The sequence below is a fragment of the Quercus robur genome, chromosome 5 (genome assembly GCF_932294415.1).
Source record: "Quercus robur chromosome 5, dhQueRobu3.1, whole genome shotgun sequence".
NCBI classification, from domain to species: Eukaryota; Viridiplantae; Streptophyta; class Magnoliopsida; order Fagales; family Fagaceae; genus Quercus; species Quercus robur.
The window spans coordinates 42,223,019-42,249,028 of record NC_065538.1 but is presented as its reverse complement, the minus strand read 5'-3'; the positions used below and the strand labels follow the sequence as shown (position 1 = coordinate 42,249,028).

At 36.1% G+C, this 26,010-nt stretch overlaps 2 protein-coding genes across 2 annotated transcripts; one reads left to right on the top strand and one right to left on the bottom strand.

Moving 5' to 3' along the window:
- Positions 1–654: 654 nt before the first annotated feature.
- On the top strand, positions 655–4,779 carry LOC126728194 (uncharacterized). The gene is made up of 4 exons (XM_050434059.1): positions 655–850; positions 920–2,026; positions 2,075–3,353; positions 3,558–4,779. Exons 1-4 carry the CDS (start codon positions 655–657, stop codon positions 4,777–4,779), a joined length of 3,804 nt encoding a protein of 1,267 aa, XP_050290016.1.
- A 5,882-nt stretch (positions 4,780–10,661) lies between these two features.
- LOC126725987 (non-classical arabinogalactan protein 31-like) lies at positions 10,662–12,402 on the bottom strand. Its single transcript, XM_050431061.1, has 2 exons — positions 11,802–12,402; positions 10,662–11,161 (listed from the first exon to the last, which is right to left on the bottom strand). The coding sequence occupies exons 1-2, from the start codon at positions 12,307–12,309 to the stop codon at positions 10,863–10,865; spliced, it is 807 nt and encodes a 268-aa protein (XP_050287018.1). The 5' UTR covers positions 12,310–12,402; the 3' UTR covers positions 10,662–10,862.
- Between the last annotated feature and the right edge of the window lie 13,608 nt (positions 12,403–26,010).

The following is a 26,010-nucleotide window of genomic DNA, read 5'->3' as shown; positions in this document are numbered from 1 at the left end:
TGAGCAGAGGATTGGTGAACGTATGCATGACGTGGCTGTACGGGAATCTCGGGAGCAAATCCCGAATTTTGAGGAAACTTTAAAAGCAATTGATGATGAGATTTATAACGGGCCTAGGAGACCGAATGTTAAGGCTGCAGTTACTGAAAAAACGGCAAACTGGATTGATAGCAACGTGAATCTAGTTGATGTCGTGATCATGGAGGACGATCCGGGATTGGAAATTCAGAAGGAAGATCGGAATGGAAAGCTGGTAGAATTAAAGGCTGATGAAGTGTTGACTAATTCTGAATTTAGTGTGGGCTGGGCTAATCCGGGCTTGAAAGGAATGAAAGACAAAGCTAAGCCCAATAAAGGTGGAAGTAAGGGGAAACAAAAAACAAAGCCCAATGGTTTTAGTGAGGGGTCCGGAAGTGTTGTATCAAACAAAGGGGCTTTGGGCTTAAATGAGGGAACTTGGAAAAGAAAGGTGAGACAAAGCCCATCAACTAATATGGATGAAACGATGAGTGTTGATGTTGGGCTGAAGCGAAAATTTGAAAGCTCAGACAGAGACTTCATTGACGTAAACTTGCATGGAAAAAAGAAGAAAGTTGCAAAGGAAAATAATGGTACAGAAACGGCGGAGGTTGCTGGGCAACCCTGCCGAGACCAATGAGTCTCTTAAGCTGGAACTGCCGGGGGCTTGGGAACCTCCGGACAGTTAAAGCCTTGGAAAAGGTGGTGAACAAGGAAGAGCCCAAGATTGTGTTTTTGATGGAGACAAAGTCGAAAAGGGAATGGTTAGAGAAAGTAAAGGATCAATGTAAGATGAAACATGGTTTAATTGTGCCTAGTGATGGAAGCAAAGGTGGGTTAGCTCTGTTGTGGAAGGAAGGAATCACTGTGAAGATTAAAACATATTCTTAGGATCACATAGATGCTTGGATAGAAGGAGGATGGGATGGCGGTAGTTGGCATTTCACCGGGTTTTATGGTAATCCTGATACAGCGCAGCGACCGGAGTCATGGGCCAAGTTAAAATCCCTTAAGGGAACGTCCTCGGCACCATGGCTCGCCATTGGAGATTTTAATGAAATTACGAGACTCACGGAGAAAGAAGGTGGCCATACACGACCAAAGAGGCAGATGGAGAATTTTGTTGATGCTATAAATTACTGTGGTTTCAGGGAGGTGGACTTCATTGGACCGAAATACACTTGGTGGTATCATCGAGCGGATGGGATGCATATTCGGGAACGACTTGATAGAGCGTTGGCTAACAAGGAATTGATGGATTTGTTTCCAGCTGCAAAACTGTACCATCTCTCTTCATCAGCATCTGACCACTCACCACTCTCACTTCATCTTGTGCCAAAAAGGAAGAAAAAGAAAATAAGAAAGAGTTTTAGATTCGAATCGATGTGGTTGAAGGATAGTAGGTGTGAGGAGATTGTTAAAGCTGCATGGGAGATGGGGGAACATTCAGGTGCAGAGGGTGTACTGAAGAGTTGTTTGGAGCATTGCAGACATGACCTAGAGGCTTGGAATAAGGAGGAGTTTGGACACGTGGGAAGGAAAAATTTTGAGCTTCAACAAAAACTGGAGTGGTTGGAATTACAGCCATCTAGTTCTGGTATGATTGGCGAGTTAAGGGCCACGAGAGCTAATCTCAACAGTTGGCTAGAGAAAGAAGATGAAATGTGGAGACAGAGATCAAGATTGAACTGGTTTCAAGGAGGCGATAGGAACACTAGTTTTTTTCATGCGAAAGCTTCGACTAGGCACCAGAAAAATTATATTGATGGTATAGTTGACGAGCAGGGGAGGTGGCAGGAGGATGAGTTGAAGATTGAGGAAGTCGCTGTGGCCTATTTTGAGAAGCTTTTTACTTCAAACAAGCCAGATGAGTTCTCCGAAATCTTACATGCAGTCCAACCGAAAGTTACAACTGCTATGAATGTTGATTTGACCCGAGTGTACACGGCACAGGAAGTGAGATTGGCCTTGAAGCAGATGTATCCCCTGAAAGCCCCTGGCCCCGACGGTATGCCCCCTCTTTTTTTCTAACATTTTTGGAATACTTGTGGTGAAGTTGTAACAAGCACAGTGTTAGACTTCCTCAATCATGGTATGTCTCCTCCAAATTTTAATGAGACTCATATTGTGCTTATTCCAAAAATAAATGAACCGAAACATGTTTCTGATTATAGGCCGATTAGTCTTTACAATGTAACTTATAAGATAGCTTCTAAAGCAATAGCAAACAGGCTGAAAAAATTTCTCCCATCCATTATTAGTGATACCCAAAGTGCCTTTGCGCACGGAAGGTTAATCATGGGTAATATTCTGGTAGCCTTTGAGACTATGCATCATATTAGTCGGAAAAAAGGGGTTAAAATGGGTGAGATGGCCATTAAACTTGATATGAGTAAGGCTTATGATAGGGTAGAGTGGGTTTTTGTGGAGAAAATTATGGAGAAATTGGGATTTGATATTAAATTGAGGAGTTTGATCATGCAATGTATTACTACAGTATCCTATGCTATCAAGATCAATGGTCGCCCTAGAGGTCGCATTATTCCTTCCAGGGGTATCCGACAAGGAGACCCCCTATCACCTTACTTATTTCTATTGTGTGCAGAAGGGTTATCAGCTTTGATTAAAGCTTCAGTGTGTAATGGCAGTATGGAGGGGATTGCTATTTGTCGTGGGGGTCCTAAGCTCTCCCATTTATTTTTTGCTGATGATAGTCTCATCTTTTGCAAAGCAACTATTGCAGAATGTGACGCCTTGCAAAGAGTGTTGGGGGTTTATGAGCGAGCTTCAGGTCAGCAGCTGAATAGAGCAAAAACTTCCCTATTTTTCAGCAGTAATACTCCGAAGGAGATCCAGGAAGAGATTAAAAGAAGATTTGGTGCTCAAGTAATCAAGCAGCATGGAAAATATCTTGGCTTGCCGTCCCTTGTGGGCAAAAACAAACGCAGCACTTTTAATGATATAAAGGAAAAGCTTGGTAAGAAATTGTCTGGATGGAAAGAGAAGATGTTATCCAAAGTCGGAAAAGAAATATTGATTAAAGCAGTGGCGCTAGCTATACCAACCTACACTATGAGCTGTTTTAAACTGCCAGATAATCTTTGTGATGAGTTAACAGCTATGATAAGGAAGTTCTGGTGGGGCCAAGTGAAGAACGAAAATAGAATCCCTTGGTTGAGTTGGGACAAAATGTGTGAATCAAAGTCAAATGGAGCTATGGGTTTTAAGAACCTTAAACTTTTTAATTTGGCTTTGTTGGCGAAACAAGGATGGAGACTCCAAGTAGGCCATGACTCTCTAGTTTATAGAGTGTTGAAGGCGAAATATTTCCCAAGGTGTGAGTTTATCCATGCATCGCTTGGCAATAATCCATCATACTCGTGGCGAAGTATTATGGCAGCCCAATCATTAGTTAAAGAAGGCTTGAAGTAGAGGGTTGGAAATGGAGCAAGCATTCGAGTATGGGAGGACAAATGGCTGCCTATTCCTCCATCACATAAAATTATTACTCTAAGGCTTTTCCTACATGCGGACACCAGGGTGGCAAAATTGCTAGATAGTGAAAAAGGGGAGTGGCGGACGGAGGTTATTGACACTGTGTTCCTACCACACGAGGCTGACATTATCAAAAGCATCCCCATTAGTGCCCGGCTACCACCGGATAAACTTATTTGGTCTGAAACACCGAATGGTTTATTTACGGTGAGGAGTGCGTACAAGATGGCTGTGAACCTGCTCTTATCGCCTAATAAAGGCGCCTCGTCGGATGCTAGCAAATTGAGGAGTTTTTGGAGAAGGATTTGGAGCATCCCTGTACCTTACAAAATTCGCCATTTTATGTGGCATGCATGCCGTAATGCCTTGTCGAAGAAGGACAACCTGATGCGCCGTAAAATAGTCCAGGATGAGGTATGTGAAGGTTGCAAAGAGGCGTCGGAGTCGGTGTTTCATGTCTTGTGGGAATGTAGAAAAGCTAAGAAGGCAAGGGAGTGCTCCAAGATGGTGTTTCCAGCACCAGGTGGTTCATCTCTGTCCTTCTTAGACGTAATGTGGAAGCTGTTAATGCAGGAGGATGTGGGTGAGGAGCACGTGGCTCAGGTTGCCACAACGGCATGGGCATTATGGCACAACCGTAATGAGGTCAGGTGCGGCGGAGCAAGTAAGACGGGGAGGCAGATCTTCAGTTGGGCGTCGGAGTATCTTCGGGAGTACAGAGCGGCGATTCTGCATGACCGACCAGTTGTTCCGGCGCCTCAGCAGAGTGTTAGGTGGACTCCTCCACGGGATGGTCTCTTCAAGATCAACGTTGACGGAGCAGTTTTCTTGAAACAGAAAGCAGTGGGCGTTGGGGTAGTAATCCGTGACAGTGAGGGTAGGCTTGAAGCAGCTCTAAGCAAGAAGATCCCGTTGCCATTAGGAGCAGTAGAGGTAGAAGCCAAAGCGGTCGAGGTGGGCCTGCTCTTTGCAAAGGACGTCGGTGTTAGGGATGTTGTACTGGAAGGTGATTCAACAGTTGTTTATAATGCTTTATGTAACTATTCCCGGGCCCCATCTTCAATAGCTGTTGTGACTCAAGGGATTCAAGACATTAGCAAAGAGTTTAGAAGTATTGAGTATTCTCACGTGCGGAGACAAGGAAACATGCCGGCCCATATTTTAGCAAAAAATGCATCTAGCATAAATGATTATGTTGCGTGGATTGAAGAGGACCCTTGCTGTATTATGCAAGCTCTTATCCATGATGTAAACTCCTTTTCGTAGTCGCAATAAAAGTATATCTATCTTTCGCATAAAAAAAAAAGATTGGCAAATATGTAATTTTTAATACTATTTCTATTCTATCCAATATCATACTCCTTTTCATCCATTAATAAATATGTATATTCTTAATACTTCTACTTATGTTATTTTAAGAAAACCAAATCAATAATATTTATTAATGCAATAATTGCTATCTTTCGTACATGATCAAACTATGTCAAGTGATTCTTCTTCTTTTCATTAATAGTTGTCCAATAATCAACTCAATACAATAATCGCTCATGGACTTGCTATTTCATTAGACTCAATTAAGTTTCCCAATAATTTTGTGTTAACAAAGTCTAACAACTTATTTAAATCAACTAAAACCACAAATTTTAACAAAAAAACTCATTTTAAACTCACATGTCTATGTATCGTACGATACGTACGATTCACTGATACGATATGATTCATACGATAGGCACCTATATATCGAACGATTCATGAGCACTTACAATACGAAACTTTTTGTACATGATACGATACGTATCGTATGATACGTATTGCGTATTGTACGATACTGACAACTATGCCACCATTAACAACGAGTACGATCACTTTGATCGATGCGAATGTAAAAAATTCCAGGGCTTGCCAGTTAGCAAGGTGTGTTTCACCCGTTGGTAACAGATTTGGATTTCTAAGATTCTACACAGTTGGGTTAGGTGATAGGCTATGAGAGATCCAATCGTACCCGACTTATAGATTCCCCTAGGACCTATTTCTAGTTTTAAACATTATTTTAAAAAAAAAAATAGTTATAAACTATTTATGATTGAAGACATATAGTTTGTTGATTCTTTAAAATAATTTAGTACAAGAATAGTCTTTTATACAGAACCTTTTAGATGAATTTAAGCTTCTAGATATTAGAAAACAGGAAAACTTTTTACTTTTTTTATTGACAGAATAGAAAACTTGAATCCAAACTCAAGATTTTTGTGAGATGCAAACTATACATATAGATTTTTGGGTCAATTCCACTAAACTCCCCTGAGGTTTGGGCAAATACCAATTAAGTCCAAAACTTTTAAAAAACAACCAACTTGGTCCTTAAAAGACAATTTTATCCCTAACTCCATTAAACTCTATTCACTCTTCTCTTTCTCATCTCAGATCCTCTCTTCTATTCACTGTGATTACACTAACATGAGCATGGATTTGCGCACAAATCACATTACAGAGATGCACCATCTCATAGAACACAAACATACACACTTAGCCATACAAATTCCAAAACCTAAAACCCCCAAAAATTATCCCTGGTTACCAATCATACATAGATTTATATGCACACACTAACAAAATCACCAATTAGTACCATTTTGAGACAAACCCTAAATCAAAAAATACCCACAAGTCTGCAAATGATCATGCCCAAACCCCATTTCAAACCCAAATAAAAAATCACAGAATCCCTATATCACATAAGAAACCCAATCTGTAAATTGACCAAGACCCAAACAAACAAAGAACCAAACCAAAAGAGAAAAAAAAATTAGGACATAGAAAGAGGATAGAGATTGACGGCCACCGGTGTTGGCATCGCCAATGGTGGTGGCGGAGCTTGTGGGTCTTGTCAAACATTCCCTTGACATTTGACACACAAACCCAAACAAAGACCGAAACCTAGAAATAGAGACCCAAACCCAAAAACAAAGACCTACGCACATTTGGCACCAAATCAAAGCTACTGGCATGGAACAATAGCAGTGGTGGTGATGTGAAGCTCAAAAATCCCTAGTCAAATGTCTCCATGGCACTAATTTGAGAAGAAAGTGGAAGATGGTAGTGGAAAAAATGGGTTTTGGCCTTGAAAGAAAGAGTCTCCAGCTGCCTGGGTATGGGTGAGAGAGAGAGGGAGCCGTCGTGGGTGTGGGTAAGAGAGAGAGAGGGAGCCAAAGGTGTGTGTGTGTGTGAGAGAGAGAGAGAGAGAGAAGGGTTTGGGACTGAGATGAGAAGGGTTTACTAGTCAGGGATAAAATTGTCTTTTAAGGACCAAGTTGGTCATTTTTTAAAAGTCTTGGACTTAAATGGTATTAGCCCAAACCTTAGGGGGTTTAGTGGAATTTACCCTAGATTTTTTTTTTTTTTTTTTTTTTTAAGCACACACAAGAATATCATATATATTTGCTACATAAAAAGAGTAGAGTTATGAGACCTACGTTTGCTTTACAAATTTGAATAGTCTTATTGTGATGCTCTCAAAAGGAATTAGAGCATTCCCATCAACAATTCTAAAAAATTTAGCATTTACCATCTCAAAACCCAATTTTATAACATATAACACACCACTTTACAATACAACCTATATCAAAACTTCTATTTTTTTTTTACCATTTCATTTAAATATTCTTTCTTTATTATTTTTCAATAATTTTTTATTTTTCCTCTCTCCTTTATCTCTCTCTCCTATCTCTCTCTTTCTCACAACATTGCCGGCGCCACACTACCAACAGTCACCACAAAACCCACCATCCAACCACCCATCAAAAACCCACCACCCATACCACAACCACCACTAACAAAAAAAGAAAAAAAAATCATAGTAGAAAGAAACCTCCACATCTACATCCACATCCACTCACCACCACCAACCATAGCTGAAAAATAAAAATAAAAATAAAAAATCCTCCACCATCGCCGCCACTAGCAAATGCACCACCACCAACCCACCACAAAACATACCCATCCAAAACCAAATCACAAACCCACCAAAATATGCCCAAATCAGAACCCCTGTACAAACCCACAACCTGCAAATCGAAACCCAAGGCATGAGAGAGAGATAATCATAGATCTGAACAGGTGAGGGCGAGTGGGAGGGCGAATCGAAGGCAGCAACGACCTGGCGATGTTGCGGCCAAAGAGTAGAGAGATCGAGTGATTGACAGTAGAGAGATTGGTGATGTGCTAGCTACGTTGCAGATGAAGAGTAGAGAGATCAAGCGACTGAGAGCAAAGAGATCGGCGACGAGCACAACAAACCATGAACCACAGAGAGAGAAGAGAGAAGAGAGAATAGAGAACAGAGATGAAAGAAGTGAGAGAGGAAAGAGAATGAGAAATGAGAAAGAGCTGTTGAGTGAATAAAAAACCATTTTTTATTTTACAATACAACTACTGTGTGCTCTCAAAAATGATAGTGCATTGTAGCAAGATTGTAAATTTTATAGCATATACCAGTTTTGATAGGGAGGGTTTTGTTGGGGTTTAGATGCTAAAAAATAACATTTATAGCATTTGAGAGTCTTGATGAGAATGCTCTTACACAGGTAAAACATATAAGACATGTATAACCGTTTTTTGAAAAAAAAAAACCTCAAATTTCTAACCAAAGGTTGGCTTTCAATATCTTAGGAATCATTCTATTTTGTTAATTGTGAAATTAACTTCGATCCTTAGCTTTCTAATGACATATATAATACGTGAGACTAAGAGCACCCACAGCAGATGTGCTAAATGTGCCAAATGCCAAATTTTTGGCACATTTAGCACACCAAACACAAAAACAGAGCTTTATCAGATGTTCCAAATGGCAAAAATTATACCACATATGAACAGTACCGTTGCAAATTTGCAACGGTACGGACAGATGTTGTAAAATTTTTATTATTTTATATTCCCTTTTCTCTCTCCTCTCTCTTCATTTTCTTTCTTTTCTCCTCTCTCATTCTCCGGTTCCCTCTCTCTTCTCCATTTTTTCTTTTCTTCTCTCTCACTCTCCGGTTCCCTCTCTCTTCTCCCTGTACCGGTTCCCTCTCTCTTCGACCAGTCAGTGGCAGTGGTGGTGGGCTGTGGGGGTGATGGCCCTCTCCTCTCTGTTTGAATCGATGGCTATTTGTTTGTTTGAATCGGTGCTGAATCGGTGGTGGTTTGGCATTTGGGTGATGGCCATGCTTGGTGATTGGTATTTGCTGGTGTTTTTTTTTTTTTTTTTTTTTTTTTTTTTTTTTTTTTTTTTTTCCTGTTTTGTTGGTGGTTTCTGCCTTGCTGGGTGTGTGATGGTGGGGTGGTGGTGGTGGTTGCTGGGCATGTGTGGTGGTGAAGTGGTGGTTGTGCCGGTGGTGGCTGGTTGGTGTTGTTGCGACAGTGGTGGTTGATGGATGTTGTTGCTTGGTGATTGGTATTTGTTTGTTGTTGGTGGCTGAGATAATATATTATTTTAATGAGTAGTATATATTATTTTAATGTATAGAATTGAATGATAAAACATCTGATAAATGGGATGTTGTAAAATGATGTGATAAAATAATAAAGTATGTCTTTAATGTGGTAAAATGGCATAATTTTTGCCACAGTTGCTGTGGATGTTCTAAGAAAGTTATGTAAGTGGTAGTGATGTAACATGTCATTCAACATTTTATAGTGTCCATGGAACAATTCTCGAACTTAACCCAATTTATTCATCAGTAAACGATAATAATATAATATGTTTTGATAGTAATATAATATGTGCTAGGGGTGTCCGTAGAAGAAAAAATGATGGTAGACGTGGCGAGAAAGGGTAGACTATTTTAAGAACAAGATTACATACACATTGGGAACTTGAAACCTCAACTATGACAAAAATTAAATATTTAATTTTCAAATCTTGGCTCGCAATTTTTTAATAGAAAAGTCTAGGATTAGTATTCGTTTGGGAAGTTAGCTAAAATTAAAAATTTTTTTGTTGAAATTACAGTAGATAAAAGTAAAAGTTAATTGAAATAATATAGTAAAATCTATAAATAGTACCAAAAAATACAGTAAGACCTATAAAATAGTACAAAAAATAAGTTGAATAGTAAAATATGCTGGTAAAAATAATCAATACCAAACGCATACTACTTAAATACATAGCAACTAATAATTGATTGTTTTTCACTAAATACCAGTAGTGGACTTGAGTGGACAGGTGTGTTGATGGAAGAACTGAATTTTTTTTTAATTTCTATCCGAAACATGAATATTATTGCATAATCAATTCCATGAAAGAGTCGGAACATATTATGGCATAATCCAAAACTAAACATTTTCATATCAACTTCATTATGCCTTCCAAGACAGTTTCATAAACATTCTTGCATATATTCATAGGGGTTCAAAACTTGCATATTGTATAATATCTCATATTCATTTTCATGCAGTTGATGCAAGGAAAATCCTTTAAAAATTTAATTAAAGCAAAATGCTAACTAAGGACACTAGTTAAGAATCCAATTAAAGAAAATTTTTATGGGAAAAGAAAAAAAAAATTAATGGTTTGATAGCTTTTTTCATTTCCCTTAAAATTAATGTCAAAACTTTCTTAAAATAGATTGTTAACAAGTGTCCTTAAGACACTCGTTAACATGACCCTTAATTAAAACATGAATATTATTTATTGCATATCTACATATCTACATGCTTATTCAATATTCATAATCATAGAAGAAGTAAAGGAAGTTGATAAAACTTGTCCACCGTCATAACTCCGTCCTTTTATTGGGCGTCATTTCATTTGGCATCCTATGCGCCACAGCCCACCCCCATTGGAGCAATAGAGGGTGGTGTCCTTTTTCTTTTGGTCAATAGCGTATTATATATTCGTTCCAACTTTCAAATTTGATCAAGGTTGTTCAAAAATGATCAATGGTCAAATTTGAGTAAGGCCCACAACCATTGTGTTTATCATCAGACATACGTGACCCCTCAGGAATCCAATGGCTGACCCACTGAAGAGATCAGCATGCGCTGAGGTTCAAAGCTCTATGTACACTTCCCCGATAAAAGTGACATTCATGTCTGCCATTTGACTCACAAAATCATTTATGTCCATTGCTTTTTACTGCAGATGTTCATATTAAAACAGTTGCACAAACTCAAATGAATTTATTTATTACTAATATATAATAATCCTATCGATAAACATCATTTATTATAACTCAAGCAAGATCTCAAGCAAAATCACCAAAGTGCCAATACAACAATGTGGTCTAAATCATGGAACGGAAGCCTAGACAGTGGTGGTAATAACGCAAATACAGACATTAATTAATTAATACAAGCTGTGAAAAGATTTAGAGTGGGCATTTGGGGTCGAAAGCAAAGGGTCCAACAGTGTAGAGAATGAATGGGAGTTTATCAGCCATATATGGCTTCTCTGGCCTTAGGCTGGCACCCTGGAGACCATAGTGAAGATCAGTGGGCTTGTTGCATGAGGCCAATGGTGATGAGACTATGAACACCTTGCACTTGTGAGCACCAAAGGAGGTGATGGTCTTGGGTGCAGTGATGAAGAAATAGCCGTTCTTATCAGTTTTAGCTGTTTGGATCACTGGGTACTTGGTGTTATTGCACTGAAACTTTACCACGGCACCTGCAAAAAAATCAATGCCATAGTCAGAGATGACTCAGTACGTTTGGTCATAATATATATCTAGGGAAAGCGTGCTTAGCATGAAAGAAGTTAAAAATGGATAACAGCTACTTTAACTTTTGCGTTGCCATGACAATGATGCCTTTTTATGATACAAAAGACATGATGATGAAGGTACACACTTTGTTTTTTCTCAAAATCAATTTAAATGAAAAATATCTTTGGAAATCTATAGATAAAACTATTTAGGTATATATTTTTAATTATATGACTTAATATGATTATTTAAATAATTTAATAAGTTATAAACCAAAATAGTTTTATGAATCACGGGTTGTAGGAGAAAATTCTTCCTAACGGTGTGGAAAAGAGCTTTCAGCTTTGTCTTTTTCAGGGGTAGCAAGTATTACACGATGCATGCTGAAAATCTTATCATTGACAATGGACGCCAAACAAAGCAACAAATTAATATTTTTAAACTGATCACTGCACAGTGGACGGACAAAAAGTTAAATCAAAAAGAAATTTCAAAATGAAGATAAAATTTTTTATTTAAAAAGTAAACATAATGTTGGCCTAGGAAAGATGAAATTTCAAAATTGTACAAATATAATAAGCATGAGAAATATGAAGAAAGTACCATCAATAGGTGAAGCACCCAAGAGGGTGTCAGACCCAGCATACTTGCAGGACTTGCAATAAACAACACCTTGTACAGCTACAAAGCTCCTTGGGACAGGTGTACCTCTTGGTGGATGATGGGGTGGGTAGTGATGAGGTGGGTAGTGAGGAGGGTGAGATGGGGGAAGAACTGGTGGGTGGCTAGGAGGAGCATGGTGAGGAGGTTCATGGTGAGCTGGTGGGTGAACTGGTGAGTGGCTTGGAGGGTGGCCGTGGTGGTGGTGGTGGTGGTGGTGAGCTGGTGCTTCACTTGGAGGGTGGCCATGGTGGTAAGTAGGTGGGTGTGCTGGTGCTTCACTTGGTGGGTGGCCATGGTGGTATGTAGGTGGGTAAACTGGTGCTGGGGTTGGTGGGTGAGGGTGGTGACTTGGGGGGTCTACTGGGATTGGTGAAGCAAACACGGTGAGGGTGGTGCTCACTAGGAGCATGAGTTGCACTAGCAACAATGCATTTGTAGCAAAACCCATGCTTAAAAGCCTTTTTCTAGCTCAGAACAGGCTAGATTGTGCTCGTGTGTGTGTGTGTGTGTGAGAGTTGGTGTTGTGAGAGGGGTGAAAGGAGGTAGTTTTATAGGGGCTCAAGCCATGATTCTCTGCGGTTTTTGTTGATAAAATCTTGTTTTCTATAATGTGGTGGGGCAGGGGGTATTAAGTGCAAAGAGAGATCGAGGAAGAGATTTTGGGATTGAGTTAGTTTTGAAAGGCCAATCAGACAATTTTTTTTGTTTTTGTTTTTCTTTTTTTGAAGAAAACTATTTGTTTATATTTTACTTGTAACACAAAATTTATGTGATAGACTACACAAATGTGTAAGATATTGTACACAACTACAAAAAAAAATTTATAGCGTATGCCCTTAGGGCAAATATATCATCCATATGCCCTATCTAATTTAGGATGAAATTTTTTTTAAAATAATTTACTAATGTATGTGTTTGGATCCAACTTATCACGTCCATGTTTTGCTTCTTCCATATTTTTCTTTTTTTTTTTTAAGCCCACAGGTGCATTGTTCACGGACCCACAGTTTTCACTTTTCAACTACTTTTTCATTAAAAATGAGTCTCATAGCATTATTCATATATTTAAAAATTATTTTGTTACAGTATTTTCAGTTTTCAGTTACAGCAAAATAAGTTCTATCCAAACAGATCTAATATGTGCTCTACCTAATTTATAATATTTTACGCATTAAACTTATAATTACCAAAATTATTTTTTATTTAGTTGTGACGAGTTATTGGCTTGAACAAGTGGTGGGAAAGGTCACATGCATAAGAGGAAAAAATAGTCATATTTGGAATTTTGCACATTTTGCAAGGCAAATGTAGAAGTTTCCAAGGTCTTGGTAGAAGAGAACTCTTTTACTTTTTTTTTTTTTTTTTATACAAAAGAGAACCCTTTTACTTTGATTTAAAAAATGATACTGTAATTGTATTGATACTTTACCTGGGATATATATTGAGTTAAAAATTAAAATAGGTTTCATTTAAAAATAAATAATGAAACGCTACTCTACACCTATGAATCTATGATCGTTCGTTCATTTGATAACCTTCCTTTTTTTTTTATTTTTTTTTTATCGTTATGCGAGTCTCCTACATTACATGATCGCTTTCATACCAATGACTTAGGCAATAAAAATAAAATTTTTTCAACTATGACGGTGACATAATATATTTTTCATATTACTTATTACTTAAAATACAGGTTATTTCTCAAAAAAAAAAAAAAATAAAGGTTAAGCGTTAACCCTACTTAAAAAATAGAAAATAAAGCAAGGGGTTGAGATGAGGCAAATAAAAAAGAGAGGACGCTTTAACGACTAGGGGCTTTGATAGATGAGAGAATATTGTACGTTACAAGAAAGTCAGTCCCTTTTCACTTTTTTTTTTTTTTTGATAGGCCCTTTTCACTTTTTAGTTTTTACCCCCACCGCTGTAGTCTACATTGATGATTGCCTTTATTTTAAAGTTTTTCTTTTTTAAATACTGTACATCGAAAGAGTCCAAATTTCTCTCTCATATCAATGACGGTGAAAGACGTGGAAGTCCGGACAAAATTTGGGCCGGACCGACGGATTTTAAAGGCTTCTTGCTCCATGAATTGTGATAAATTGTTGGAAAAGAAAGCAAATTACTAATTATTTTTAATTATGATGGTGACATAATTATTAAAAGAATGATAAAATAATAAATCTTATTGATAGTGTTATATATTTTTCATAAAAATAATGTCTAAACATTCTTATTATGATTTATTAACAATTACTTTAAGAACATTCGTTAACTTAATTCTCTAATTTTTTTTTATAAAATTTTAAGTTTTTAACTCAATTGATTTCTTTATAATTTATACCTCCTTGCTTTCCAAGATTAACTTATTACTGTTGTAGAAGAATAGTAGAGTCCAATTAGAGGATATATGGTGGGGAAGTTTTTTTTTCCCCTCCAAATAAATATCATGAAAGTATTTATTTAGTGACATAATGTCTACTATTAATATACAACTAGTTGCTTGTTTTCTTAGAAAAAAAAAAAAAGAAAGAAAAGAAAAAGAAAAAGTATTAGCATGTTCATGTGGGGTAAATTATATTTAATTTAAAAAGTTCTCACTAACATCATTAAAATTGAATGATGGAAGTAAATCTTTTAAAACCAAGTCTTTTTATATATATATGATTACTTTTTTTAGGGCGTGTAGACAAGCTTTAGTGTAATTGGTCAATAACAACAGTTGTGTGCATGAGGATTCAACAACTGTCCTCATGGAGCTCAATTGGGTCAATAGGTGGTCAAGTAGACTTGGTGGTTCAACCCTAAATCAAGGTGCATTTGAGGCTTGGGTTGATCTCACGATTTAGAAAAAGGATGGCCGGGTGTGTTACGTGGATGTGAGCAAGTTGGTTATGCCTATGGACACTTTGGATCGCTGATTTAAGAAGTTTCGAAAGAAATTCAATCGTGACTCAGAGTACTTAAAAGCTTTTGTTTTTAAAATTCTTTTTCTCAATTTAAATTTCTCTCTTTGCTTATTTTAAATGTTATTTTGTTGGGGGCTATGATTGTGTTTGTAGTTGAAGATGGTAGGTTGAGCTTGAAGTTATTATAATGTGTGTTTTGAAAAATACTTAGCTACTCCCGAAGTAGTACAGTGAAATGATGTTCCTTTTTCTCACAGTTATAATGGATCCCATCATAAATTTAATGAGTGGACTTTACTATGAATGTGAGAGAATGGAACACCATTCACCATGCTTTAGGGGTACCTAAGAATTACTTGTATGTTTTGAGTTTTTGTTTGAGGATACGTTTGGAGATTAAAATTATTTTTTCATTGGGATATGAAGGAAAATGCTATAAAGAAATAACTTATAAAGAATTAATTTTTTTTTAGTTTATGTAATTATTGAATTTTAGAAAATTATTTTAAATTATTTTAAGTTTTCAAGCCAGTTATTTTACAAGAGAAATTCTCCTTATCAGGGACTAACAAACTCTGCACCCCAGGCAAACGAATTTCAAATATAGAAAAAGTACATGGTAGATATTTGATTAGATTAATTAGTACAAGTTACAAGTAATTACTTGGGAGAGTTAGTTGCAACTTACAAGAGCTGTCACAACATTTTTGCAATCACGAAGAATGCCGATTGAGGTAAATAGTTATTTTATTGTGCTTATTCCAAAGTCCCGAAACCCTTCATCATTTAATCATTATAGGCCAATCGGTTTATGTAATGTTGTTTATAAGGTCATCAGTAAATTGTCAGTGTTTAGATTGATGAAAATTCTACATAAACTTATCTCCCCCACCCAAGTTGCTTTTATTCTGGGAAGATGGATTGCTGAAAACCATATTGTAGTTCAAGAAATGCTATATAGTTTTAAAACAAGAAAAGTTAAGTTTGGTTGATGGCGGATAAAATGCAATTTCGCCTCGTCGGTACGATGGATGATGTTGAGATCCTATTCACAAGAAACAAACAATGTAATGAAGATACTGGTGTGGGGTCTACCGGGGAGTCTCCGATGCTTAAGTTAGCTTATTTCTCATGGAACTAGAATAATCTATATGTAATTTTTCTTTCTTCCACTTGTTGCTTCTGGCTTTGTATAGCCTATCTGAGAGTAAATGCTCTATGCATTTATCTTCTTAGGCGTTATAGTTGAGCTAGAGGGTTAAATGGCTCATTTAATAGCCATTTAACCTCCCCATTCAATGACCTATAACGGCTTTGTAACGGTCAATTTGAGGTGGCTATAACAGCTATGAGCTGGTGGCTGGAAAGGCTGTACGTCCATTACACTTGTGCCATTTAAGTTAGAAATTTATATCTAAGTATTAATGTGTGCTTACGATCATCCTTGGTAATGACGATCCTATACGGACGGTTATTTTGTGGACGACCATTTTACACTACTTGTCAATGGCTATCAAACTTGATCTCCAAAAAATGTATGAGCTGGTGGCTGGAAAGGCTGTACGTCCGTTACACTTGTGCCATTTAAGTTAGAAATTTATATCTAAGCATTAATGTGTGCTTACGATCATCCTTGGTAATGACGATCCTATACGGACGGTTATTTTGTGGACGACCATTTTACACTACTTGTCAATGGCTATCAAACTTGATCTCCAAAAAATGTATGAGCTGGTGGCTGGAAAGGCTGTACGTCCGTTACACTTGTGCCATTTAAGTTAGAAATTTATATCTAAGCATTAATGTGTGCTTACGATCATCCTTGGTAATGACGATCCTATACGGACGGTTATTTTGTGGACGACCATTTTACACTACTTGTCAATGGCTATCAAACTTGATCTCTAAAAAATGTATGATAGAGTCAATTGGAAATTCCTCTAAGTAGTACTCAAAACTTTTGTGTTTGATGAAAGATTGTGAAATTGATCCTATAATGTGTGTGACTTTCAATGTGCTTATAAATGGGGGAAAGACAAGTCAATTTATACCTAAGATAGGGTTAAGGCAATAAAACCCTCTACCCCTTACTTCTTCATATTATGCCATGAAGCTCTCTCAAGAATGTTAGAGATAAAATTTATAAATAAGAATATGACTAGGGTTAAGGCAATGGTAGTACGTCTATTACACATGTTATGTATGCATATGATATTGTTCTATTTTCAAAGATGAGTAGGTGGAAGCTTCTGATATCAATGACTACTTAAAAAAAATACTATAGTTGATCTAGACAGCTACTTAATAGTGCAAAATCAAGTGTTTTCTTCTCCAAACTCACCAACTAGCTAACTTGTAAGGGTATAAAGAAAATTCTACAGGTGAAAAGTCTGAAACTAGATTTTGCCTACTTAGGGGATCTGTGGGCGCAATAGGGAGTATGCCTTGGCTGAGTGGACCGAGGCAAAGAAAAACAAGGAGTCGCCACCTAGTTTTATGGTTTAGAAATCATGAATATAACGCCCTTACGTGGAAGGATTAGTCTTACTACTAGAGTATGAGTTCAGAGTTTAAATATGATTTTGGGAAGATGATAGACACCCAAAACTGCCCGACTTGTGGGTCGGCTTCCACTCATTGTGTCCTACGTCTTAAACCTACTAAAGGTCTATTCAACAATGCATCTTAAAACACAATCACACACACTAGCATACATCTAAGCATACATGTCACGCCCCAAACAAAACTATAAAGATAGGCACGTGACAACCGCCACACGCTTATAAAGTAAGTACCATACAAGTGTGCAAGGCCTTCTTAGTAACTAAAATTTATCCTCAAAAATTAAATCAAATAAATCCAAAAATACCTCAACAATTTCTTTATGAATAGATCTCCAATGATTTAATAGGAACAAAATCCAAACCTCATGTACATAATGCTATTGGCCAATAAATATAAAACTATTAGAAAACCATCAAATCCCAAAATTACTAAGCTTCTTTTTCTGCTCACAACACAACATCAAAACTCCCAAAACTTGCTTTTCTTCACAATCTGAAACTGGAGGGGAAAAAGGGGGTAAGTTGACAACTCAATAAATAACCAAAATCCTAATAAGTTATATCAAACAATAGATCTGTAAAGTAATAAGATGTAATATAAGTCTTCAAATGTTATAATAAACTATGCGTATTCAAAAATAATTAAAGAAGTTTCATAGTCTTAAAATAATAAGTTGCAAATAAATCACATATTTTAATCTTACAAATATATTATAGATGGTTTAGAAAGTGATTAGTTTTCCATATATCAAAAGCTATAACTTACAATAAGTTCCAAAAATACATAAGCAATTTTAATGACTCAAAATAGTTCAAATACTCAAACATTTCCAAAATCACATATGTAATTTTAAGGACTCAAAATAGTTCAAATATTCAAACATAATTCATATTCTTAACAATCTTATGACTATGGTCATGCTATATCCCCATAACTGGGCATCAAAGTATAAATAAATAACCCCCATTGGCTAGGTATCATAGTACCAATGAATAACCCCCATTGACTAGGTATCAAAATCAATTCATAGTCAGATTATCCATAATCATATATATGGAATCATAATTTCTAACAAAAATATATCTTATTTAAGCACGTATATAAAAATCATATACTCAGTATTAAAATATATTTGTAATAATCTTTTACTTGAAATCAGTAATACAATATAAATAAAAATTCGAATAATTATAAACAATTTTCAGTAGTTAAAAATACATTAATATAAGTAAAATAAAACCCAATTAGGATAAGGTTACTTACCTTCAAAAGCCATACTAAAATGAATTTCTCCCTGACACTTCTTCTAAAATCATTAGATATCACCCAATGAACTAATAATAATAATAATAATATTAGAAGGAAGCTGGCGTTGGCGCATTGCTTTGTCAAGGGGATTATTCTATATATATATATATATATTTGCCACTGCCGCAAATCAAGTTCTGGCACAAGCTTTTATGGAAACACTATTCTTCCTCTACCAAATCAATAAACAAATAATAATAAATCATAAAGAAGTTGGTGTTCCTTCTTTTCGTCAAGCGTTTTCTTTTTTCTTTTTTCTTTTTCTATTTTTCATAACTCCATCAATCTAGTACTATTCCTTTAAGAAAAATAATGCAGAACAAACCCATGCGGCCATTCCCAAAGAAAGTCTCACTGTTGGCCAAAATACTCACATAAAAATAAATAAATAAATAAATAAATCCATATAAAATCTAAATTTGATAAAGAATGAGATTTTTTTCAGGCTCTTACCTCAAGTGTGCCGTCAATCTTTCACTACTTCAGCAAACTTAGAAGTCCTCCTCCAAAATATCTAATATTATACTCTAACTTAATTAGCTTATATATAGCTAAGGTTTCAACCTAGTTTTCTAAAATCTCCCTCAGTAATATTAATTATAAAATTGACCCCACAAAAGATTTACTTAAATACCCTTCCTTTTATTTATTTATTTATTTTCTTTCGGGTATTACAATACAACATGACATTTCATCCAAAACCTAACATACATTTATCATACTTATCAACCAACACAAACCCTAGCATTCATCTATCATGCTTATCAACCAACACGACCGTAGCATTCATCTCATATGGCATTATATCATGGTCAAGGTTAAACATAGGCATGGCAGCAAGCAACCACACACCATATCTAAGGTAAGAAACACATGAAAAATCAAGCAAACATGTTATTTGCAAACCTCATCCATTTTCATCATCTAAACAAAATCATATTCAAATCAATGCATGTACACCTCACTTACCTCACTACATCACAACACCTATGACATCAATGAATGAACATATGAATGCATGTTCATGGTATCAAAGTGAGAAACAAAGAGGAAACCCTAATCTAGCATGTTAGAGACAAACAAACACTAAACAAGGGAAAAGAGACTTAGAAAGCATAAAAATGGGCCAAACAAAAGCATGTGATAATTTAGATGTTTAGTGTTTGACTACCTTTAACATCCTCACTAAAGTGTGTGATAATTTAGATGCTTTGACTAGAAATTTTTGGTGAAATTGAAAAAATCCAAGTGGAAGGTACGTACTTGGCTTGGATGGCTTGAGCAAACTATGTCTCCTAAAGGGAAATGGAGGATTGGGATTAAGAAAGAGAAAGGAGTTTAATAAGTTTGACTTGCTAAGGTTGCTTGGATGATTGCTTCAAAGAGTGATAGCTTGTGTTTGGTAGCTTTGGCTTCAAAAAGAACCTTCAAAAAATGGTTCTCAAATTTGGAAAGCAATTGAGAAAACCAAACTCCTTATTACAAAGGGGGCTTGTTACCTGGTTGGAAATGGCGCTACCATAAATGTTTGGTTGGACCTTTGGATCCCTTGGCTAGATGGGTTTAAACCAACTCTATTCAATTCAATTAAATCCCTTGATAGTGTCAAGCTTGATATCTACCGAGTCTCATTGCTGGAATATACCTCTTTTACATAGCTCTCCGATTTTGAGTCAGTCGAAACTATCTTAAAAATCCCTATTCCTTTGAGAGCTAGATATGACAGGCTAATATGGGTAGTGGACAACAAAGGGACATTTTCTTTGAAATTTTCCTATAAAGCTAACCTAGTACCTCATAGTGGAAGTACCATAGTGCACTAGCAAACGGTGTGGAAAATCAAAGCTCATGACAGAATCAAAATGCCATTATGGAGAATTGGGTCCAATGTGCTGTCAACGAAAGACAATTTGATGAGAAGAGTAGGGAATTCTAACCCAAATTGTGTGTTATGTGTTATGTGGTAGAGAAACTGAAATATGAGTCCATCTATTTTTTAATTGCCAGGTAGCAATGGCCATTTGGTTTGGATGCAATTGGAGCATAAGAGCCAAAAACCTGAATATTGCATCAAATGATGGCATCCTTAAAGTGGTCTTGAACCCCCCCCCCCCCTCAATTTAATTCCACTTATGCAATGGGTTGCAAAATTAGATGAATTGAGTACACTGCAAATGACAGTCACTATTGAGGCTATTTGACATTTTAGGAATCAAGTATTGCATAATGACAGTGAGGTAAACATTAATTCTACCATTTGTAATGCATAAAGTAGAATTAATGAATTTTTGAATGCCTTGGATCAAGAGGAAGATAAAAATAGGAGTGAGGAATTGACCTCATGAAAAACCCCTCCTAAAAACTATATAAAATAAATGTGGATATTGTCGTTTCATAGGATTTCATCTCCTTAGTTGTGGTGGCCACTAATGAGAATGGAGAGGTGTTAAAGGTTTGGACCAAGATTTATGATTTATGCATTCCTATTTAAGTTAGCTGTAATTTTGTGGGTTTTAAACTTGGTTAACTTTGTAAATTGGTGCAACATCATAGTGGAAGGTGGTGCAAAAATATTTTTTGATGTCCTGTACTCCTGTCTAAAGAGGAAGAACCAATTGACTAGTCTATTTCTATTATCATTAGTAATGCTTTTGATTTAAGTTTTCCTTTTGTTAGTTACAAGTTTTGTTGGGTTAGGAGACCTTCAAACTCAACTTCTCATTTTATTACTAAAAGTTTTATTACTCTTTGTGTTCATTTGGAATAGTTTATTTAGTTGAAACTGAAACTTTTTTGCTAAAAGTGTAGAAAAAATGTTAAAAAATAAGTTGAATAATACAATGAGGGTCATAAATAGTATTGAAAAGTGCAGTAAGACCCATGAATAGTAACAAAAATAAGTTGAAAGTAAAGATAAGCTGAAAAATTCAGCTCATCGCAAATGCACACTTAAAGTAAGTTTCTTTTGTGATAATTACAATTTACCACCTGCCGTCTTGGAAGTTTGCAGGCGCGATTGCTATATATTGCTTTTGATTATGTTTGATCTTAATGAAATTGCAGTTTATAATAAAAAGTAAACAAGCAATTATGTGGCATTTTAACGCTACCTTATCAATTAGCTTGAATGCAAGGGCTTGAATAAAAATGCAATATAATGTTTGTGGCGAAAATCTCTAACAAACATAAGAAGCAAACTTAAAATCGAATCGTACATTTTACAATTTAATTGAATTAAAAAATCAAAACACTTCCTTTATACATATCATATGATGTGCAAGCAGTAAACACTACTCTATCTTCTCTATATTTATTGTGCGAAACACATTACTATCTCGTCTTATATAAACTTTGGCAAAATATATTTACCATTGCTTTAGGTAAAATAGTTGCATAAAATTTGTTAAATAAAACAACCATTTTAAATCATTTGATAGTCCTGTTTGTAAATCTAATATCTTTTACCCAAAATTGTTTATGGGGAATTCCAAATTTGAACATGTTCCTTGACCTATCGTAAGATATGATTTTTGGATTTGTTATTAAATTGCTAGGAGTCTAGGACAAATGTCACTATCTCACAAAATTCAACCTATACTTGCGGTGTAATAAAGCTTAGAAATGCTAACGTCTTCGTGAATTCAGCTAGCTACTAGTTTGCATGTTTTCACGTCTGTTTTGGACCCAAATATGATATATATGAGATTTGGACCATTTGGTATGAGCCGAGAAAAGATAAAATATAATATAATCTAATACAATACTAGAAGCAACCCAACTCATTCTAAAACTGTGCTTCTTTGAACCTTCCTAATGAGAAAGCTCACTAAAGTCTCCTTTCCTTTGTTGTCACCTACATCATCAACCTCAGAGAGTATCATATTCATCTTGGGATTGAATCTCTGCCTGAACCATAAATTAATTGAATTTCATATTTGTTTATTGAAGAGAAGAAACATGAAAGAAGCAGCTAATTAAGACCTTCTCTTTTCGAACATTTTCAATTTTTCCGTCTGAAAAAATATTGTCAACTTAAACTCCTCTTCTTTTCATAAGAGAAATCTAACTCATCAACTTGTTGCGTTTGGGGCAGGTATATCAAGGTTCTTTGACTGATACTACATAATATTTGCACAGCTGTGCATAAAGATTAAAAGATACAGACAAATTTTTTTGTTTATTTACTATTTAGTCATCACATGATAAATTTGATTACAGATAGCGAAACAGCCTTCCCTAGTTGAGACATAATCGGAGAAAGGTTTAATATTTTGAGATTGAGTTAAATAAATACAAAAAAGTCTAGAAGATATTAAAATGGTTAAATCATTATCACCAAACTTTCATATCAAATTTAATTTAAAAAACCTGAGCTCTTAGCTCATGACTAGAGGCCTTTGAAGGAAATTTCATAATAGGCTTACTTAAATATGCTTTGGTCTATACTTTTTTGGAGTGTTCTCATTTTACTCATAAGAAAATAAAGTGTTTTATTTTAGTTCATAATCTTTTCAAGCTTGTTTCATGACTTTCGTCCCCGTTTATACACCTGTCACCTGACTTTTAGAATCCATTGATGTTAGCGACAGAATGCCAACATCGCTCAATTTTAACATGGACCTATAACCATCGAGTAGGAACACAACTTGTGCACAACTTTTACCAAAGTTTGTTCATTTGGCAAATTGTGAGTGGTGGAGTTATGGTCTATGAACCCACAATTCACTCCATCACTCACGACTTGTCACATAAGCAAATTATGATAAAAATTATGATCTTAGCATTTTCCATAACCATCTCATGTTACTGTCAAAGACTCAAAATACCGTCTACCATTCCAAAAAAGAAAAATAAGGAAAACTCAAATCGGCCCTGAAATTCCCAAATTGAAACACATCTAAATGAAAGTATATCATGTCCTAATCCATAAATTGCAATTCGTGAAAAACTGATGTAATCGTAAAAATTTGTCTTCGTTAGTCTTGTCATCTCGGTCCCTACAAATCTCATCTAGCTCAAGTTCATAATGTATAAGCTCTAGAACAAGATGGGTGTGCTATGTGGACAACAGGTTCATATATATATATATATATATATATATATATATATCTATTGTTTTTTTTTGCTAGTTTAACTTACCGTAAAAAATATTTTTGTACCTTGTCTTAAATCTTGCACACTCTTAAAACACTACTTTATCTATTTTAACAATTCACTTAACCCAATCCAAAAAAAAAAATTCACTTTACAATTTATCCAACATCAAAGGTTCTATTTTTCATATCTCAACTAAAAACTATTCATTTTTTTATTCATTTCTCTCTTTCCCCCTTTCTATCACTCTCTCTTCCTCTCTATCTTCGTTTGATTTGATGCAGCCACCCTCACAACCCACCATTCACCATCTCCACAAACCCACAACCAACCAGCACCCAATCACCACCACCACCACCACTACAAGCCTTCATAACACAATCCACTGTCACAATCTTAACCCGATTTCAACCAATCTCTCTCCCCAGCCACCATCATTCACGTCCATTGCTAGCCTTGTCCATGACCCTAACCACCTTCGTAGCCTTTGCAATACCCGTCACCAGAGCTTCTTCCTCTGTCAGAATCCGAGCATGAACCATGGCCTTGGCCTGACCCGAAGCCTGCACTTCAGCAACAACCCACCCCAGCCCAATCTCAACCAAAAACGACCCACCACTGTTACCAAGAACGCCGAATAAAGAATTATTTATTTATGACTTTGTGGGTTTCAGTTAGCTCAATTGGTGAAGTTTCTGATGGTTGAATAAGAGATCTGGATTTCAATCCCCGTCTATACCAAAAATCGAATGGCCTCTTGGTTTGATGATAAAAAATTATCCTCAGGCTTGGTGTCACTTAAGGTAGCAGCAATGGCCTTACTTTTCCCAATAGTCTTGAGATAAGTTGGACATTCTTGTTTCATGTGTCCAAACCCTTGACATCCGAAGCATTTTGGTCTGAAGGGAACAGTGTACTGACCACCATCCCTAATATCCTTCTTCCCTCTATCTTGGCTCTTAAACTATGAAGAACTGGATTGCTTATGGTCTTTATCGAATCCTTTCGCATTGGCATTCTTATGAACTTTTTGAATTGCCTTGTGATATAGGATTTCATCTTAGAATCTTTATCATTCAAAGACTCATCGGTGTCACTGCTTTTGGCCTTCAATGCTATGCTCTTACTATTGCTTGATTTCCCGATCCTAAACAAACCCAATTCATAGGTTTGCAGGTTGCCAACCAGCTCTGTCAAAGGAATTTGATCAATGTCCTTTGATTCCTCAATAGTAGTGATCTTGGCATGGAATCTCTTTGGAAGAGATCTGAGCACTTTTCTCACAATCTTGGGTTCGGGAATGGTTTCTCTAAGATTAAAAGTAGAGTTCACTATGTCTTTGAGTTTGGCATAGAACTCATCAAATGACTCATCATTCTCCATCTTAATCTCTTTAAAGCTCGTAGTAAGCCTTTGAAGCATTCAAAGCTCATAGTTTGTGCCATCAAATAAAGGAGGTATAATTAAAGATTATTCTCTATCCATGATAAACAAGGGTCAATGGATCACACAGCAAAGATTAACTTAATTAAAGTGTGCTCACTCTGATACCACTTGATAGGCCAAAAATGTATTGACCCCCTGGGTAAATTAACCAATTAATTAGCTAAGTAAGTTAATTAAGTTAATTTTATATGCAATACGCGTGGGAGCATAAACAAATCACCAAATAACTAAATGCAGCGAAAATTAAATTTGACACGGGTAATTTGTTTACGAATGGGGAAAACCACAGGGGCAAAACCCCACCGAGTAAATTTAAGGTCACTACTCCCGAGAATCCACTATTATCAAAACAAGCGGTTACAAGTAAAGGAATCTCAGTACCTTATACTAACCTATAGTTGAACTCTTACCCCAATACACAATTGGACTTGTAATGTAGTAACAATCTCTCCTTTTAATGCACAGCTCCAAGTACATGACTAACCAATCAATGCACGGATCCTAGTACATGACTAACACACCAACTTGGCAAGGATGTTGGCAGCAAAGTTTTTAGTTCATCCACACGATCAAGATCAAGAAGCTCCTTGGTTACAAAACCTTATGGTGTACAAACGCAACAGCTTCTTCAAGAGAAAGATGAACTAGAGCAGATTGTCTCCGGTCACAATATGCATGTAACAACAAGTGCAACAACCTCATGACGGCCCTTATAATAATCCTTATATATGTCTAGGGTTATGAGAAAAGAAAACCTAAACACATAGCTTGGATATACATGAAAAATAGATTTGGAAATCTAAATTTTGTAATTCTCGATAAATACATCTGTC